Source organism: Protopterus annectens, chromosome 16.part0 (genome assembly GCF_019279795.1).
Source record: "Protopterus annectens isolate FY-2018-M chromosome 16.part0, PAN1.0, whole genome shotgun sequence".
In the NCBI taxonomy this organism is placed as follows: domain Eukaryota; kingdom Metazoa; phylum Chordata; order Ceratodontiformes; family Protopteridae; genus Protopterus; species Protopterus annectens.
Window position 1 is genome coordinate 172240265 of NC_056750.1, and position 21578 is coordinate 172261842.

Below are 21578 nucleotides of genomic sequence, written 5' to 3' on the forward strand. Positions count from 1 at the left end.
ACCGTCGGATCCGAGGGACCAGTGTGCTCCGACCTGGACGGAGCCGAAGGCACACTGAATCCCCCGGATCCGAAGCTCGGACTACGGCTCAGAGAGGTCGGATCCGAAGTACCAAGTACTGTCGGCGCCGACCCACCCCCGGCTCCAAGGCTGCTCGGCTCAGAGTGCTCCGAACCCAGGTAGCGGGTTGGAGAAGGAGCAATTGGGTGGAAAAAAAAAGGTGTCGAGCTCCCCCCCTGGGGGGGGGGGGGAGGCAAGAGCACTCCCATCTGCAGCTGGGCCTGGATGAACCTTCGCATCATCCGGTCCAAGTCTGCATCGGATAAGCTGAAAGTGGATCTCGAATAGGCCACCGAGGCAGGCCTGGAATGCCGCCTCGATGACCTCGACGGAGATCGGATCTCCTCCTCCTCTGCCCCGGGGAGAAAGAAGGGGATCAGAGCCGAGGAGGAGGAGACCTAGAAGCAATGGAGGGAGAAGCCCGCTTAGCTGGCGGGGCCAAAACGGAGGTCTCGGCCCGCCGCTTGTGGTGCTTCTCCCTCCATTTCTCCCTCCTGGCCTCCCTGTCCTCCGACACTTTAGCGGGAGTTTCAGTCCCAGTCGGAGGCAGGGACGCAGGAGTGGCAACCACCACAGGCTGTGATGGAGCCACGGGAGTAGCAGAGGTAGCGGAGGCCAAAGCTGAATCCGGGGGTAGAAATCCTGCCAGGACCAGCTTCGACCTCCGTTCTTTCAGTGCCCTGGGGTTGAACGCTGCACAGATAGTACAGCCCGAGGTGAGGTGTTCAACCCCAAGGCACGAGCACGAGTGTGGCCATCAGCCGGGGAGAGCTTATGGCCACACTCAGTACATTTAGAAAAATATGGCTTTTGGGGCCTCAGCCATTCCCTTTTTTTTTTTTTAACTAAAAAGGAAAAAAAAAAAAAAAAAAACAACTACACACACACACAGGCCCCAAAAGACACTCAACAAACACTCGCACACTAGCGACCAGCGAAGGGAGGGTATTAATTAAAAAATAGGGAACCTAACTCAGACACACTTTACAAATATAAATTTAAACTAAAACAGAAATTCCTGACGAAAAATGCTAGAAAAAAAGTTAACTTTTTTCACTTATCTGCAGAGCTCAAGAAAAGGATCCAGCCATCACAAGCACGGCAAACTAGATCTGAGGTCTTGGAGGGTTAGCAGGGGATTATGGGTGAAGGGAGGAGCTAGGAGCTCGGATCCATTAGCTTGAAACAAGTTGACGGCTCGGATCCGATATCGGATCCGTAACCCACAGGTTGCTGACAAATGAACAACCCTACTTCAGATTGACTGTTTCCAGGTCCTAAGAATGTTGGCACCAAAGACTTTTTAAGTACCATTGAAGTTTCCTCATATGCAGTCTGGCATATGGAATTAGCAGTATATATGAGGCCATGAACCCTAGGGCCTGCAGTATTTTCCTTGCGGACAGCTGGGTTCTGCTGGCCATTTGTTTGAAGGAGGCTGGATGCTGTGTTCAAGCTTGCTCCCAGGAATACAATCTTTTGACTGGCCACCAGTTTTGATTTCTTTTCATTGATGGTGTACCCCAGGCAAGTGAGAAGGTTTTTCACAAATGTCAGGTGCTGCAACAGCAATTCTTGACTGTCCGCCTGAATCAGGCAGTCATCCAAAAACAGGGAAAATTTGGATGTTTCTCTGCCTACAGCATGCAATGGCTGGAGCCAGGCATTTTGTGAATACTCTGGGAACAGTGGATAAGCCAAAGGGAAGTGCAGAGAACTGATAATGCATAGATCCAGCCCTGAAAAGTAGATACTTCCTGCATGACTCCCTTATAGGAATGTGCAAAGCTTCTTTTAAGTCTAGGGTGACTAACCAGGCATCCTTGGCTAGCATAGGTAGATGCTGTTGCAGGGTAAGCATTTTGAATTTTGGTACCACCAGGAAGGTGTTGAGAATTAAATGATCCAGGATTGGGCACCAAGAGCCCTCTTTTCTGGGTACCAGGAAAAGTCTGAAATAGAATCCTTGACATATCTGTTCTGCTGGAACTGGCTGAATAGCCCTGATAGAAAGCAGGGATAGGACTTGGTTTGTGCCTCTGCCCACTGGTATGGAGGAAGGTCTGGGAACCTTTTCGGGGTTGGCAGAGAATGGAAGTTGAATTTGTACCTCTGGGAAACAGTGTTGAGTTTTTTGCATGAAGGGCAAGTTTTCCTCCTAGGGGCACAAGCAATTTGGCAGAGGTGGGGAGTGGAGAAGAGAAGTCATTGTGAGTTTTTTCCATAGGAAGGTGTACTCCACTTCTTAGATCTCTGCATACCCTGAGACTGTAATCTGGGTGATCCATTTCCCCTGGGTCTGGTTTGCGATGACCTGGGGGGGGGTGGAAAGGACCAGTGTTTTGATGGGCAATATCTACTGAATCTAGGAGGTTGTGCCTGTAAGAATTCTTTAACTACCTTCATAGATTTAGCTTTTTCTTCAACTTTTTAAGAACCTCTTCTGCTTTGGTGCCAAACAAATTGTCCTTGTTCAAAGGAGCGTCTAGTAACTTTGATTTGACACGGTCTCGCAAGGTCTACTCCTTAAGCCAAGCATGCCTTCTCAGTACAGAACTAGTGACTGCTGCCTTGCAAGGTTCTTCTAGGGCATTAAAGCCACACTGCAATGTATGCTTGCTGACTTGGCTTGCAGAGTGCATAAGCTCCTGCAATTATTTTCTGCACAGTCTGTAAAGGTTGCTACTTTTTGCTTAATAAGTTCCATAATATGTTGCTGGTACTTTAGCATGTGAAACGGACAATTCAATACCCTAATGGCAAGAGTTGCAGAGGTATATACTTTCTTACCCCATCTGTCCAAAGCTCTGGAATCCCTGTCCGAAGGGGTGGGATTCTTGGGTGTAGTTGTCTTGATACCTTTAGGTCCCTGGGAAATGATCTCTGGGTCAGCAGTAGGATTCTTGAAAAGGAATTTGTGGGTGTCAGATACTCTGTAGTACCCGTCTGGTTTCCTAGGGGCAGGGGTAAAGTATCTGGAGTAAGACTGGATTCCATAAAGACATCATCCACAACTTTGAGGACGGGGAGTATTGCTAAAGGCCTGTGCTGTGGCAAATCTAGAAATTCTCTGAGTCTCTTTTTGGACTGAGGATAATCTTGGCATTCCCAGTGGAAATGCTCTCTTAAAGTATGTAAGGTTTCACCAAAAGAAAAATACTCTGGAGGAGAGGCAGAGGGAATGGATTCCTCTGCATCTGAATCCTCATAAGCAGATAAGGGCATGTCTTCATAATCAGATACCTCAGACTCATCGGACTCCTGGTCTGTTGAAGCTGCTAAGGACTGGTCTCTTTTTCTCTTAGCAGGGGAAGGCTGACTTCCCCTAATTAGCATAATAAGGTCTTCTGCCATTTTAAGCATTTGTCGTTGTGGCAAGGGAGCAGGTGCATGCGCTTTGGTCGTCTGTTTTCTAGGCGTAGCGCGTACTCTTGGCCTTAGAAACTCGGTAGTTTTAGATAAAAAAGTAATCGGTTTGAGTCAAACATCGGTAGTGCGAAGAACTGCCTCAGAAGCCAGTACCTGCTCAGTGGCTCCGGACCCATCCAAGGTAGAGACATCTGCAGGTTCCAGTGTCAAAAAGAGTCTCGCGGCATACTGGACTCTGAACGGGTCTTGGTAGAGGCCTGCAAATCCACTGAAGCGGGCATCAGGGGCTGCGAAAGTGCCTCACTGAGTACTGGCGACTAGCTTAACGGAAGCGTCATCGGCAGCTTTGGACCTGTGTGGTCTGTCTCTGTCTTTACCCTTATGTTTTTTTCAGAATATCGGTAGTCGGATGGCTTACAGAAGCCATTTCAGAATACAGAGATCGAGAGCAAAAGAATTTAGCGACAATGAGAGACTGACAACGAATGGTTCGTGCATTGAACAAGGCACAAAACCGACAGCGAGGTACGTCGTGGTCTTGGCCTAAACAGGTGATGCAGTAAGAATGAAAATCTCTGTGTGGTATTTGCTTTCCACAGACAAGGCAATTGTTAACTTTTTCTGACATCGGTTAGAGCAAGAAAAAAGGACCCCCAATGGGGTACTTAGCTTTAGAAGACTTCAGGATTATTCAATTCGTAAATGAAAACTCAGGTAGCAGCCGACCGGCACTTGTGAACTGCTTCTGCTTCGGGCTCCTTGGCAAGAAAGACTGATTTAATGGTGTCGGCTGCCTGTTTTTATACTCCTGACGACCTGACGTCAGTCCTGGAGAGACTGTAACCAATGCAGAAATACTAAGTCTCTGGTACTCGGGCTGACTGAGGGCTACCTGAAGGCAGATAATCCAAATGTGATGACTGCAACAGTGAAACATGAAGAACATCAGATAGTGTCACCGATTTCATCTGAATACTTCTTACTGACATAACTAACTACACTTATGGTGCTTCTGTTACCTTCTAGGTTATCTCTTGAGCTGCTGACTTCAGTGATAATGCTACCCTGACTGACTTCTTTGATGGTACTACATTCATTAACTGTGTTTTCTGTGTCATCAAGCACACAACTCTCTGACTGCTGGTTTAAAAAATGAAAACAAGTATCGAGAGGTGATAACTTCCCTAACAGAACAACAAAATGAAATACAACCACATTTGCCTCCACTGAAGAGCATATACAGAAACAAAAACTTTTTGTTTCTGTATATGCTCTTCAGTGGAGGCACTAACAAGAAAAAAAAATCACAGGAAAACACAATCTATACACTGGATGCCTGCAAACCTACAAAGAAATGCAAAGTACACAACAAGGACTACTAAGATGTTTCATTTCACACATGAGCTCCTTCCTTAATATATAAACAAGCCAAAGTTTTAAAGTACAGTACCTTTCAGTTCATTTTCCATTCATTACCTGATTTCCTTTCAAAACGGAATCAGTAAAAGTTATGAACACTCTAATTCACAAAATCCTAGACAAATATTTTACCACAGGAAATAAAGTGTCATACATATCTGATGTAATATAATAATCCAGAGAATAGAACATTATCCTGTACTTTGGTGCTACTCTCACCCACAACTTACCCTCAGAGACTGAACCTTCCCCGTGTTTTATGGCTTTTCTGAAATGTTTGGAGAGAGACTGTTTATGTAGTTCTTGCTTGGCTCCTGAAGACACAGCAGCACTTTCTACTGACAGATTGTAGCTCAGATCAAAGCAACAACTATCTTCTTTTGTATCTAATGTACAAAATAAAACAATGTAAAGTACTACCGACTTAAGCAATGGTCGTAACACGTGTTCATTATACTGAAGAAAGTACGCATGTAAAACACTTTACAAATGAATGCATGATCTGTTCTCTGCTTTGCCATGTTGCAATTACTTTACAAAACTGTTTCTATCTCTGGGTGGTATACTACTCACAGTTATCTTAGTCACTCCTAGAAATGACGTGCTCTGACGCTACATTTTCCCCATTGATTTAACTATCTGTGGTAGCTAAGAATATGCAGAATACATAACTCATTAACAACTATGCAGAAAGGAATGTCACACTTCTGTCAGCCTACAGACATCCTTGCATTACACAGTGATTTCTGGAGAAATAAACTTAAAAGGCATAAGGAAAACAACTATAAATATTTTGTAAGCAAGGACAGATATTAAAATGTACAAATACCAATGCTATGAGTAGGAAATATTCCTTACTGTGATAATACTGCAGTCATAGTCTTTCTATAAATGTTGATGTATATTGTACTGTGCATACACACAACTGTTTTTGCTAAACTTTCAAATTGTCATTGTCTGTACAACCTAGACATATATTGCTTATTTTTGTTAATCTGACATAAGCCATCACATGACAGCAAGAAATTCCTCTGAGCACAGCATCACTGAAACATGGTTTCAGACCAATGATAACTCACCCTCCCTCCCTCCCTTCCAGGATTTAATGTGTGTGTGTGTAATATGGTTTCATACCAGGAAAGAGCACTACAGATGTGATGCTTGATCTGAGGGTGTTGATGGAGAAGTATAGAGAAGGTCAGAAGGAGTTGCATTGTGTCTTTGTGGACTTAGAGAAAGCATATGACAGGGTGCCTTGAGAGGAGCTGTGATATTATGTGAGGAAGTCGGGAGTGGCAGAGAAGTATGTAAAAGTGGTGCAGGATATGTAGGACAGAGCGACAGTGGTGAGGTCTGCAGTAGGAGTGATGAATGTGTTCAAGGTGGAGGTGGGATTACATCAAGGATCAGCTCTGAGCCCTTTCTTATTTGCAATGGTGATGGACAGGTTGAAAGACGAGGTCAGACAGGAGTCCCCGTGGACTATGATGTTTGTGGATGACACTGATTTGTAGCAAGAGTAGGGAACAGGTTGAAGAAACCATGGACAGGTGGAGATATGCCCTAGAGAGGAGAGGAGAGGAAAGAAGGTGAGCAGGACTAAGACAGAATATATTTGTGTGAATGAGGGGGAGGACAGAGGAATGGCGTTGATGCAGGGACTAGAGTTGGCGAAGGTGGATGAGTTTAAATACTTGGGACCAACAGTTCAGAATAATGGTGAGAAGAGAGGTGATGGAGAGTGTGCAGACAGCGTGGAGTGGGTGGAGAAGAGTCTCAGGAGTGATTTGTGACAGACTGGTCCCAATAAGAGTGAAAGGGAAGGTCTACAAGATGGTAGTGAGGCCAGCTATGTTATATGGGTTGGAGATGGTGGCACTGACAAAAAGACAGGAGTCATAGATGGAGGTGGGAAAGTTAAAGATGCTAAGATTTGCATTGGGTGTGACAATGATGGACAGGATTAGAAATTAGTATATTAGAGGGTCAGCTCAGGTTGGACGGTTTGGAGTCAAAGCCAGAGAGGCAAGACTGTGCTGGTTTGGACGTGTGCTGAGGAGAGATGCTTGTTCTATTGGGAGAAGGATGCTAAGGATGGAGCTGCCAGTTAACAGGAAAGCCTAAGCTAAGGTTTATGGTTGTGGTGAGAGAGCACATGCAGGTGGTTGGTGTGACAGAACAAGATGCAGAAGTCAGAAGAAATGGAAACAGATGATCCACTGTGGCAACCCTTAATGGAAGAAGCTGAAAGAAAAAGTGTGTGAGTGAGTGGGTGGGTGAGTGTGTGAGTGAGTGGGTGGGTGAGTGTGTGAGTGAGTGAGTGGGTGGGTGAGTGAGTGAGTGGGTGGGTGAGTGAGTGAGTGGGTGGGTGGGTGAGTGAGTGGGTGGGTGGGTGAGTGAGTGGGTGGGTGGGTGAGTGAGTGAGTGAGTGAGTGAGTGAGTGAGTGAGCGAGCGAGTGTGTGAGCGAGCGAGTGTGTGAGCGAGCGAGTGTGTGAGCGAGTGAGCGAGTGTGTGTGTGTGCGCGTGTGTGTGTTTTCCTTTGATTGGTTCCGAAGTGAAACTGGATTTCTACCTCAGGTTTTTGGCCAGCCAGTTGTTTCTGGTATGACATAGGCTCATTCAAAACTGCAAACTCAAGGAGGCAGTCCAGGAAAGGAAACTTAATTGTACTCAGGTCAAGGGACTGTGGGTTAGCTCTGCTGGGGTGTCACTCCTATCATCTGCTTGATGAATTTTTGGATGCCTTGCATTTCGCACCTTCAGGTGACTAGGGATGGTACTGCTGTAGCAGGCTCTATGGTAACAGCTTGCAGGTTTGTGCTCCCATACAACTGTATTGCCCACAGTGATTTCACATTGCTTAATAAGCCACGTCTTCTCCTACACATGGTCTACACATGAGCCAGTGCTTATCTGTCTGACAAGTAGCAGATGTGCTGTGGTATCTAGCTTCTTCCCTCACCTGAGATGGGTATGTCTACATCATGTGACCCACTCACACCACATCCCTGCACAACTCATTTGTGTAGTACCTTGCCTCACAATTAATCAGGACATTTAAGTTTCACACTGCATGCTAATACAAAACCAACCATTTATTCTGCCAACTTTCTAAATGTACAACCGCAATGTAGTATGTATGTGTATATATAATCAGCTCCAGAACAAAGTTAGTATTTGATCTTGAATACACAAACTAGCAGGTTTACCACAACAATGCTGTATTGTAATAATGCAGTACTGGTCAACTAAGTATGAAACTCAAGCTCAGGTTAAGTTACAGATTTGTACTTCATTTTAGTCAAAGCAGTTAACCCTATTATGAAAGCTTGCTTTCAGTATTCTAACACCTGCGAATAGAATTCAAGGGGGTGTACATAAACTCAAAAGCAATCATATAACAGCCTTGATTTGTTTTAATTGAGAACTGAAAGCCCACACAAGCAAAAAAAAAAAAAAAAAGAGGCCTGATGAAGGAGGCAAGTGCTAGCTAATGCAGAGATAGCCAACATCAACTTCCGTTAGGCAGCTACTTCAGATCGAACCCTTCCACTGTAACTAAAACAATTTGCATACTGATTCTTTTTCATAGCCCTTTAGATCCATAACAAGCCAGTCTGGAATGGTCAAATAAGAGCTAGATCTCGGGGTATGGACATGAAATATATGAAATTTATCATTTTCCCTAAAGATTGTAATCCAGGATTGCATGCTTGGAAATGCAGGAAAAAGAACTGATCCTTCCCCAGGCTTCATCAGGGAGTAAAATGCTTTTTATTTCTGTTGACCTGGACAGAATCTGGGTTTTATAAGACATCTTGGGTATGGCTGCCAGCGGTTGAACTTACACAAACAAGCAAACTTGGAAAAGGGGGCAAGATTGTCAAACTCATTTTGAAATTATACAGATAGGTGCTCCTACAGGGACATCAATGTGTGTGTGTAGTATCCGATGTCAAAGAAGCAACTTGTCCTGAAATATACCAGCGTGCCAGATTGTGGGGGGTAAGCATCTCAAAAATGAGCATGGAGAGTGAAAGGAGAATAAAAAAAGTTAAAGATACAGTGATCAATGGTGCAAAGGAAACGGTGACATTTGGCATCCAGATGAGTTTAGTGGCCCTTGCAAAAAGAGTTTCAAGCTCTGCAGAGGTCAGCAATGCCGTCATATGCGCTGGTAGCAGGAGTTTCTTATCAAGGGGCCGTTGCAAGTTTGCACCAGGAATGCAGCTGTATTGCTTTAGGAGTGCACAGACAGGCAGACGGATGCACAGCCTGATAGGAACCCAAGTAGAAAGTTAAAGGCAGACTTTTAAAGATAAATCTTGTCTGGTGGTTAAGGCAGAAAGGTTTGATCCATCTCCACTTGCTCATTTGAGCTGTTTTGATCAAATTAGTTAACCTTACCCTGTGACCACCACCTACAAGAAAGCATTTCTGACATTTTCCATGTACTGCACACAAATAAAAAGGCGAGTGTGCATTGTTAAATATTTCCCCATTAACATATTTTGGGAATAACAGCACTGCAAAAGAAAGGGCACGCCTATTACGTAACAGAAATGCTCTGTCATTTTCAGTTTTGTGTCCAAAGGTGAGGCAGCAGTTCTATGCCTCCTAGCTGACATCACATCTACAACCACAAGTACTTGGGAGACAATGGAAAGCAAGCAAACCAGAAACGCAGAAGTATCAATTAACAGTTTGCCCTACAACAGATCCCATATGTTCCCTTGTACTGCTTTTGTGGGTTTCAGTAGAGAGTAAGAAAGGACAAAGTCAATTTTCTTTTTGATCGGTTATTAAGACACTGCTAAGACTGAGCCAAAATGTCCACTTTGCCATACTCCCCATACAATTATTATTGTACATTGAAATCTAACTAAATCTGTATAGTTAAGGTGACACTAAAGTAGATTGTACTTTCTATGGACTATTACCATCAAGTTAGTCTCAACTGCTACGATTTAGGTGCAACACTATGATTTTTGGCCCCATATTTTACATTGCTTCTGTTAAGAATTATTGATTTTCTTCTGCAAAGATTGGGACTACATATATGTGAACTAGTATCTTCTCTTACAAAAAATCCAAAGGCCTTCTATTAAAAAAAAATGATATGGTTTTCTTAAAGGCTAGTGCTATCTATGATTATTTGTTTTCCTCAAAATTATTTTTATTTTCAATTAAAATAACATTTACATAAAATTTTTAAATAAAATTTTAAACTAAACACAATATTTACAATAGCCTGACTTTCAATTATATAGCTATCTATGATTATTGATGTTCAAAGGTTGAGAGCCATGAGGAGCTGTGATTAAATCCACTAATTAAGGTCTCTTTGGAGATGAATATTCAAATTAAAGTATGTACTATGCAAAAGTTCTCCAGATTCTAGATATTTAACACTTCAGGCTTTTTCCCATATTTATGAGGCATTTCAGAAGATGCACACAATGCGCTCTTACATAAAACCGTTCACTCTTTTGTTAGTAGTGAGGAATGCTGTTGAAACCTTAAATCATTATCCTGAAGATATCAAGCTCTCAATCACAGCCAATACTTTGGTGAAGGGGTGGTCGGATTCCAATGACCACACACATACATATCAGGATCCATCACCTCACCAGCCGAACTAAACATCAGAATGAACTTTTGGAACATATGAAATATTATACTGTCCTCCAAGGCAATCAGAATCGCATCACTGAACAAAGCACACCTACTTCTATATTTATTGTCACCCTCAAGACAACATTAAGATAGAAAGAGGAAAGGAAACAGAAATTAAGTATGCCATTTTGAGCATGACAGCACACAATTCACAAACTGCATAAAGAATTCACCTATTGCATGCAGTGATCTGATGCCAACTGCAGAGACAAGCACTCTGCTGAAGCAGAAGTAGCAAGTAAGCATCAGAAGCAGTTCCATTTTAAAAAGTTTTATGGTCTAGTGTGTACCTTACAAAACTAACCAGGATGTCCTTACTTGTTGAGCTTACAAACAAAATCTCTCCTCTCGTAAGAAGGTAACGTTGCAATAATAAGAAGGACCTCTGCAATGCAAAAATAATCAAAATATTTGCTGTTTGTCAGACTGAAAGTAATGGTCGTGTTTTTTATTACTACTACTACACGAGTATCTGTTTGCACCGTTATCAGGTTAGTCTTTATTTTAAGAGGTGCTGAAGATTTCTTGTCTGTCACCCATCTGGGGGCTGTTTCAAACAGATTTCATCAAAATCCCTGGTTTGGAAAGCAAGTACAGTTCTCTAATACTTCATTTATATCTCATATCTCTGCCTGTGCTTGTGACAATCGCTTCATTTTAGCTACAAAAAGAACTTGGAGTGTAGGAGATTGTGTTTAACTTCAGCATATGGGAATGCATGTTTTACTGATGATATGCATGTATTTAATACAAGCGTGCATAAATGTTCTGTCCGTGTCTACATACTATACGCACACACACCTATATATTTCAGCTGTCCAGAATTTTGTATGAAGTCCCTGATTTTGCTTCATATTTTTGCAATGTCTGTCACATACTAATTTTTCTAAGTTACTGATTATTACAATTCAGAAATGGTAGACTTCAGATCTTCGTACTTTCTATTCAGAAAATGCAAATTGATGTAAAGTATGTTTTACTAGTATTTAAGTAAATTAGAATAGTGTGTAAAACTTCTACCTTACTCTAGTCCTTTTTCCGCACATAACTGACCAAAGAAGGTGAGAGGCCTGGAATGTAGATTGATTATATATACACGTGCAGTCAGTGCTTATAATATATCTACAAGAAATAAATCATATCCTTATTTTTCTGTACTATTAGTGCAAATGTGGTGCTCTTTCCTTCATTTGAACTCAATTTCCATCATAACCCAAATCCAGTGTTACTGCACTTAAGTGTGTGTATTATACATACACACAAAAATAAAAAAGTTAGCCCTTCTTATTTCCCAACGAATATGACCAAAAGGAGAGTACCATTCATTTTTGCATTCCCGAATTCCTTCCCACACCTTTATCAATCAAGACGAAGAATGTTACACCAGGCACTTTTGCTTACTCTTTAGTCCCACCCTTTGAGAAACAGACATGTCAACCTTATACCTTCCTTTATCGCCGAAATTTCACTTAACCATTAAAATGTATTTTGTTTTAAAACTCGGTACAGACCCATTACTCATAAAAGAGGGACCAGTTAAGCTAATACCGGGTACTGGCCGACCGGGCAAGGGACACCTTGGACAGCGACATGCAGCATAAAAAAAAAGATACTGCGTAAAACCAGTCGCACAACAAAATTTTATTAAGGAAGTGTTTTACAGTTGTAAAATTATTGTCACACACAGAGAGTACTGTTTCAACGCGATGTTATAAATACTTATTTTTACTTGCATATCAGTAATGTACCTATTTCTATCCCTTCGAATCTGAACATTTCCTTCACTTGCTACTGGCACTGTGACAAGCTGCAGTCTTTCATATTAAGACTATGACCTCAACTTTCTGAACATTTACTTATACTTATTGGTACCGTTTTTATTACCTGTATCAATGCCAATAAGAACTCCTTCTCCACCACCTCACTTTATTCTTAGTTCTTACTCTGTGTTGAAAAATTAAAACACATAAGTTATGATACTTCTACTGTTTACTGCTAGAATGTCCCAGGGCTTTACATCTTGCTAGGTTTCCGCTTTTATAACTTTTATCGGTTTTATGATATTACAACTTTCAACCTCTTAGCACAAAAAGTTTGGACAAATAATGGGGGGACAAAGCCCCGGAAATAGTGACAAATTTTAAACACTGTTATAAGTTTAGAGTTGCTAGAATAAAAGGTCTTTTGTTACCATGCATTTTTTTGAAGGCTATAAAGTCTGAAACTCAAATGCCTGTCATTATTTAGTGAATTAGTCCTCAGTGATTTGTCCTAAAAACTGAATAACAATCCACAGTTCACTAAGAGCCACCAAATAAGAGTCTGAGTCACTCAGAGAGGTTTAATTAAGACAAAATAATGAACAGAAATAAACACAGCTTATACAGCTTGGCGTTTTCATCAACAACGTCATCAGATACAATATCAAGTCACCTTGAATCATTTAAATACTATAATACCCTTAAAAAAACATTGTCATTGGGCAGAAGACCATGGGTCGTTCATAATCTCACCAATAAGGTTCAGAATTGATAATATTATAAACCATATCAAAATTGTCATACAATGCCCTAGTAACTGTTGAATAAAAGCTGTTCCAAATAATATGTCTTATAATAAATAAAATACCCTTATACATTACAATTAAAAACATTAGCATATAAATATAATTGTGCAAAAACAAGTCTTTCATACATAATACGCTGCCCTCTAGTGAAATAAACTAATCTTTAAATTCACCATTACACTTCATAATTTGGCAGTTCTAAGCTTTAAAACTGGTAAAATTGACAACATATAATTTAGTCCTGGTTGTTGGGTAGCTTCCAATATTATCTGCCAGTAGAGCTCTCGGTACTCTAGTTTTGCTTCCCACATACCCGCTCTGATTTCTTTTGGGACAACCTCCAGGACAAAAAAAGTATAACATGCTTGAGTACATAACAATTTGTGGCGGAATAATGCAATTTTTGTATTTGCCCTGCTGATCTCATACACATATGCTCTCAGTGTAAATACGTTTATAATGCTTCTTTCTTAGAAATTCCTAGTAGAAATAGACACATTAAGAGTAAGGTTTTTGCCAATTGTAATACTACTGGTTTTGTGTACTTGGCCATGTGTAAAGAATGTTGTTCGTTTTACTTAGGGAAAATGGAACGAAAACTTAGGACAAGGATTTATGAACATCTGTATGAGATCAGCAGGGCAAATACAAAAAATGCATTATTCCACCACAAATTATTATGTACTCAAGCATGTTATACTTTTTTGTCCTGGAGGTTGTCCCAAAAAGAAATCAGCGGGGATATGTGGGAAGCAAAACTAGAGTATCGAGAGCTCTACTGGCAAATAATATTGGAAGCTACCCGTCAACCAGGACTAAATGATATGTTGTCAGTTTTACCAGTTTTAAAGCTTAGAACTGCCAAATTATGAAGTGTAATGGTGAATTTAAAGATTTGTTTATTTCACTAGATGGCAGCGTATTATGTATGAAAGACTTGTTTTTGCACAATTATATTTATATGCTAATGTTTTTAATTGTAATGTATAAGGGTATTTTATTTATTATAAGACATATTATTTGGAACAGTTTTTATTCAACAGTTACTAGGGCATTATATGACAATTTTGATATGGTTTATAATATTATCAATTCTGAACCTTATTGGTGAGATTATGAACGACCCATGGTCTTCTGCCCAATGACAATGTTTTTTTAAGGGTATTACAGTATTTAAATGATTCAAGGTGACTTGATTTTGTATCTAATGAAGTTGTTGACGAAAACACCAAGTTGTATAAGCTGCGTTTATTTCTGTTCATTATTTTGTCTTAATAAAACCTCTCTGAGTGACTTGGGCTCTTATTTGGCGGCTCTTAGTGAACTGTGGATTGTTATTCAGTTTATATTTCACTGACATCCTTTTTGCGGTTATTTGTCCTAAAAATCCATTAAACGACATATTTTATGTGGAACAGACCAAAATATGAGGCAAAATCTGGACATTCTGCAAAAATCTGGGCAGTTGAGCAGTATATAATGCACACAGATAATATTTTGTGGATATTTTAATGTTGGTTGTCAGCCAAATGTTGAAAGGTGAATTCATATCTTTCGAGTGTACCTCAGTTGGGAAGGGTGGCCTAATGGTTAAAGTGTTTGCCTTACAAACACAAGGTGCAGGGTTTGAATCTCACAAGGGATAATTGGCTAGGCTTAAAATGACTTACAAGGACAGTTAGCTTAGTACTAATCTATGAACCTGTTATGAGGAACGGTTGTGTAAGTCTAAAATATCCATATTTTAAATGATATTCACAGTAAATAATTGTGGCTTGCATTAATTCATCAGCATAATTTTTCACTAGGGTAACATAACACATTGTATTACAGAACTGTACTTGCTTTCCAAACCAGGGATTTCAATGAAATCTGATTTTCCTGAAATAACACATATATTCCGTGTTATTATATTGGTATAAGTATGCTTTGTAGCCATTAAGGAAAATATAATTTAATGATATGTTATCTCTCAGCTCTCTAGATTTTCGGTAGCTAGCCTAGTACAAATCCTGGCATTCTGTCACAATGGGTGAAGCTAGGACTTTTTGGAACTAAGAGCCAGTTTTCAGATGAGCATGTAGCCCTGCCCCCACCAAGTGTAGGCCTCCCTTTTTTTTTGGACAAGATAACTCAGTAATACACAAAAAAAAAAAGGAAGAAAAAAAGAAATCCCGAAATAACAGGCTTGTGCCAGCTCAATTTAATTGACTCCTTCACCCCATGATATTTCGAAAAATTCTAAATCCACTGCACAAAGTTTGAAATGAAGCACGTAATATTAAACTTTCAGACTGTGCAAATTATATACCACATCCATTTACATTGCTCTGATTACCAGTTGCACTACAACATAAAAGCATAACAAGCCGTTTATGATGTAATCGCGCCAAATGCAGCACCAGTCTCTCAACTATACTGCTTCTTTGGTGCCTTGAAAATAATTGCTACTTCAATGAAAATTAGCAGAATACCTCAATTGCAGATCACTCCCTCACACTGGAAGAGCAGTTTGAAGTCTTTTCTAGTTTTGAACTGTCCTGAACAGTCTGACGCATTCAAGGTAAATAATTAACTTTTACTCATTATCAAGCTGTCACCAACATTAATATTACAATGGAGATGCAGTTGGAGGATCGTTTTAAAGAAAAGTCATCTGACTGCAACCTCCAATCACATCTCCGATGTACAGTATTAAGTGCGTTGTTGATAGGATCTTCTTCTTCTTTCGGCTTTTCCCGGTTAGGGGTCGCCACAGCGGATCACCTGTCTGCTCATGATTGGCAGTGGAGTTTTACAGTGTCAAGTTGCCAGCCTGGCACCCAACCTTCCACAGAAGGCACACACATGCACACAGTCATGGTTAGGTCCAATTTATAGTGTCCAATCCACCTACAGCATGTCTTTGGGATGTGGGAGGAAACCCACGCGACCACAGGGAGGACATGCAGACTCCGCACAGAAAGCACCCCAGCAGAGGATCAAACCGGTGAACATCTTGCTGTGAGGAGGCAACGCTAACCGCTGCACCACATTTAAAAAAAAAAAAAAAAATCACATCACCGATGTACAGTATTAGGCGCATTGTTGACAGGATGCATTTAAAAAAAAAGACTAAAAAGGGGCTGGCACATGCCCATGCCTAAATCCGTCACTGGGAAGGCAGCTGCACTCTGTCTTTACCTTTTGCCCTTGGAAATTCACTGCAGCAGGGATGAGCACACATACCTTTTGCCCGTGGAAATTCACTGCAGCAGGGATGAGCACACAGCATTTATGGGATCTCTCATAACTGTACACTAAACTGGTATATGGACAGGACTTACCAACCTCTGTTAAATTTATGTATGTGTGTTCACACAGAATTGTACAGGATTCACAGATGTTGTAGGACCAAGAAAAAAATACATGACAAATAGGTTTGCACACATACGAATTTACACTTTGGTAGATTCCTGGTTGGTTGCTTACTTCAGATAAGGTGTAACGTGTGTTTCTAGATAAGCATGCTCCTTTGCTATCATTCTCAAAAAAGGAACTATAACTAAAGAGTTTTAGCATTTGTTTCAGTGCAAAGAGCCAAAGCCAAGTACTCAGAAAGCTTACATGATTTATTTATTATTTAAATGTGGCAGACTTTAAATATAGTTCAGGTTTCAGTACAACAAACAGCTTGCACTAGAGACGAAGAGCATATAGAAAGTGCTTCAGGTGATTGCTTTAGTTCTTTTGGTAAGCAATTGGTAATGCTCTTCAGCAACCCCTACCTCACCCTTCAACACATATTTCAGAAGCCTTACCTAAAAAACACAAAATGGATACAATAACTTCTGTGATGTAAAGAAAGCTAACAGTTTTTGGAAGAGTAAAGTTTTCAGTGTACAGTGTTTAAAAATATTGTATGAAACCTCTTCTAACTTAATATTTTACAAATAAACACTATTTTTCTTTCAAAACATGACATCTACAGGGTATTAATGACTGTTGTTTTATCACAAGTGGCAGCACTTTTATTATTTCACAGTTCTTCACACCCGCCCCACCCCTAGAGTTTCTCCTGCTTCTTTAAGTATTTGTCGACACTGGTAGTTAATACCAAGTGCCCTGTGCTTGTGTTTCTAACACATCACAGGACAGAGATGCAGAAACGGACTATAGTCTAACAAATCTTTGGTGACCAGTTGATGATAATCTTTATTATATTAGTTAAATCAGAATTTGATTTTTTTTTCCTTTGGGTATATTACCTTCTTCATTAGGAAGAGGCGAGTACAACGCATTATTACTGCATAAGAGGATCTAAAAAGCATACTTTCTTATTACTTGGGATGTTTACAAAAAAGTACCTCACAAGTACTTGTCAATGCCAAATATAGGCTTGCAATGGAACAAATACAAATGTGCATGAGCATATGCCCACACACACACACAGACGCACAAGCACACACACTCACTTACTTTCACAGTATTGGGCAGTTTGGTACTTTGAAGATGTCAAAGTACTGCATGGCCTGTTCCAGTCACCTACACTATTCCGGCTAAAAGACAATGAAGACATAATTTAAATTCTATCAAAATAATGAAACACTTGCAGTGATGAAAAACTCAGACTGCCCTTGCTAGGCATGGGCTGATTTAACAAAATAACAAAACTTACAATAAATGAGGATTCTCCACTGTTAGCAGGAAATAAAATGGTCATTTAATCATTATTTGATTAGAACAACACTTATAAATAAAAAAAAAAACAACACCAAAGCAAGGAGTAGGTGACATGACTTACATAAAAACAAGTTTAACAAAGTAAATCACATACAAGATAAAAATATGGTGACAGCTTTCACACTCTAGGTGCTTCTTCAGACCAATCTAATACATCAACTCTTCACATATAAATTTGTGTGTGAAGAGATGTTGATGCATGAGATTAGTATTGCTGATCAAATGAAGCAACATGCAATATTTTGCTATTCATTAAAAACTGCATTACTTTAGTTATGCTGATCATGAAAAATATACATTGTTTTTACAAGTTTTGCTGACTGTGGGAAGGAACATACAGCATTTTAAAAAGGAGAGCAGTAAATGCAGGCAAAGTCAACTAAAACCTGTAAACCGGTTGTGACCACAACCAAAATTCAAAAAAGTATGAAAATGTCAAAGAATCAACCTAACCGCAAGTATATAATACACCTTTCTGGTGTATTATATACTTGTGGCTAGATGGATTTTTTTAACTTTTGATACATTTTTGAACATGTAGCATTTTGCTGTTGATTAAAATTGTACTGACTTCAAAAGTGCTGCTGGCTGCAGTGAAACACTATGAATACATTTCTTTCACAAGAGCCATTGGTCACACGGGAGACACAAAGGGAACATGCAGCTAGGGGGACCAATACACAAATGAGAATCTTAAGCTGACTATCAAGAAGGAAAATCATTCTGATGACACAACTGCAACAATTACCATGTTTTTACACAGAAAAAATGTTCTAATGACTGGTAAGTAAAGAACTACAAATAAACACTTGTGACTGAAACTCTGAAGCAGATCTGCAGTGAATAGCCTAAATGAAAACAATGCCAGTTCTTGCGGCAGGTTTATTACTATGGCCTTAGGGAAAGCAGTTACAGCCTAGTGAAAAGCAGTTATGCCAGCACCTGTAAGTGCTTTGTGGCTGCAGCTTTAAAGGCTTTTTGCACTACTTTTCTGTCAGGGCAAATTAGAAAAAGCTGTCATATTTTCGTGTCAGCTGATACACTGAACCAGTGTGTTGTCATTCATATGAGCAAGACAACAAAATATTCTTTTATGTAAAAGGATTAAGAATCATGGTAGTTTCTCCAAGGGTTAAGTAGTCATGATAAAAAAATGCTAAGCTGAGCTTTCTTGCATTTCTGAAGTTGTATATTTTTACAGTTCAGTACTGAGTGTTAAAGATCATGTGCAAAAGATTTTCTCTGCCATCTCTTTTTGCTGTGTGTATTCTCTCATCATGCAAAGTGGCCTTTCTGAAGCTAAAATATAGTTTTGCTGTGGTTATTTCAGTAGAACTATATTAAGTTCAATAAAATTCAGTAAAGTTGTTTCCATTTTCTGTATGCTGAACTACTGCCCATTTTCTTCCTGACTCATTGGCCCTTTTCTGATGGTGATAGTGGGTAGACATGTTTCTGTATTCTGCAGCATATTTCAGTACAAAGGGACACAGAATACAGTACATTCAGTCAGACAACAAATCAATAAAAGTTTTAAATTTGAATAAGTCTCATTAATATCAAGGGACGAAAGTGCTTAGTTTCTTGCTTTAATAGAAGCCTTGAAAATTTTAATGCACTGGCCTGGTCTGTGTTTGAAGTAAGGAATCCCTGGTGCATTGTTCTTCATGTGAGTGTTGATTTAGATTTACTGGAGTGATTTACTTGTTTATTTTTTTTAAAGCAAAGTCACATAGATTTTGGTTGTGTGGTGTTTAATTTTGCAGTCTGGTACAATGATCCACACTTACCCTAATAACATTCTACATTTTTGTATAAACTGTGAAAATATTTTCACCTAGTCAGTTTTAATCAGTGCACTACCCGGTAACTAAAATAAATAAAATACAGAGGATTATGGCCAAATCTCTAATCATAACCGCTTATTTCTGTCTGAGGCATGGATGCCAAGAAATTCACCTCAATAGGAAAGCTGAAGAGGTAAAGCTTGGCATCCATGTTAAAAACACATAATAAAAGATTATAATCGGTGACTTGATCAAAGTTCTTTGCAGTGCACAGAGCTTTGTCTTCTCCACAGAAAGGAAAAGAAAGAAAGAAAGAGAAACTGAAGTGATTTACCAGCTTTGAAAGTTAAAGCACTTGGCACTGCTGAAAAGACAGCAGCAAATCTCTCAATTTATTTGATTAAGAATTCTGGACAAATCAAAAAATAATGGGAGGACAAAGTATCAAATCAGGGACAGTCTTATTTTAAATATTGCTCTAATTTACTTAACCAGTCACTAGAAATGAAAGTTATATACTCACCATAACTATGCATCTGTTGTCCATTTTTATTTTTCATCAACCATTATTTCTCAGATCTGACCTCAGATCCAACTAGACTCTCGGGTTCAACTCTTCAGCTCCTCCCTCTACCCATAATGCCCTTGTCAACCTGCAAAACCTCACATCAAGTTTGCTGCCTTATAAGCCATAAGAAGAACTAACCCTAGGTTAAGACATAAGTAAGGCTAGTAGTTGTAGACTAAGGCTCAAACCTGGAACAGAGGTTCCACAATAACCATAAAGTCACTCCAGAGGCTAATAGGAAGGGGGATGGAGGTATGAGCATTAGATCAGGTAGATGATGCACAAATGTGTTAAAATAAGTTTTAGAGCAGAAAACAGATGATGTACTCGTGGATCTGGTGAAATGTGCTTTAGGGGTCATGGGTAAGGACAGACCTCACTGACTGTAAACAAAGGAAATATAATCAGTAAGTCATTTGGCTAAGGTAATTTTAGAAACTGGTTAGCCCAATTTGTTTGGGGAGAAAGACAAACAATTGCTCTGACTTTCTTAAATCTTTTGTTCTATGGATATAAAAACTGAGTTGTCTATGTACATCCAGAAGATGAAGCATGTATTCTCCTTTATTAGCAAAGATGGGAAAGAAAACAGGCAGATTAATGGCTTGATTAATATATGCTTTGGAGGCTACTTTAGGCAAAAAGGGTGGCTTGGTCCAAAAGTTAATCCTGTCATTGTGGAAGATGAGATACAGAAGAAAGAGCATGGAGTTCAGAAACTTTTCTCAGATGTAATGGCCATTAGAAAGGCAGTTTTCCACAATAAAAATTTTTAAATCAGATTTAGCTGATGGTTCAAAGGGGTTGTGAATTAACACTTGCAGCGTGACTGTCAATTCACAGGGTGGGGTGGGCCTAAACAAAATAGTACCTTTAAAAAAAGCCTTGCATAACTTTGAAGAAGTTAATAAGGAAGCATATTTACCTGAATTAAAATTAGATATGGTTGCCAATTGCACTTTGATAGTACAGAGACTAGCTCCCTCTTGAAAAATAGATGCTGAAAACATAAGGACTGAGGAGGAAAGCCTGGGCTGTCTATCAGTGGAACTGGAGAAACTATGCGGTCAACTTGAGGCCTGAAATGTCTGGATGATCCATCCCTGTAGTATGACAGAGAAGGTCTAGACTGGGGTCTAGTATCCAGGGTGGATATAGAAGATGAGACTAACGGAAAGGGAACCACAAATGATGAGGCCAAAAGGGGACAATGAAGATAACCATCCTCTTCAACTGAAGTGCCTTGTGTAAGAATTTTGGAATTAGAGGTATCAGGGGATAAGCGTAAAGGAGACCGGAAGGCCAATGTGGACTAGAGCATCTCTCAGTGACTCCCTCAGAGTGGGGAATTAGGGCAAAGAACCTTCTGCACTTGTTGCTGTGGGAAGATGCAAAGAGATCTCAGCAAGG

At 39.9% G+C, this 21578-nt stretch overlaps 1 protein-coding gene across 3 annotated transcripts in view; it reads right to left on the reverse strand.

The window, feature by feature from the left end:
- The window catches only part of LOC122790711 (von Willebrand factor A domain-containing protein 5A-like), a 1391420-nt gene that overhangs the window by 265600 nt on the left and 1104242 nt on the right, over positions 1-21578 (reverse strand). For 2 of the 3 annotated variants that reach the window (XM_044058264.1, XM_044058265.1), the window contains exon 16: positions 5079-5234. The exons of the other annotated variant lie outside the window; for it this stretch is intronic. In XM_044058264.1, coding sequence (XP_043914199.1) covers positions 5079-5234 — 156 coding nt within the window. The remainder of the gene's footprint in view (positions 1-5078; positions 5235-21578) is intronic. 3 annotated transcript variants of the gene reach the window in all.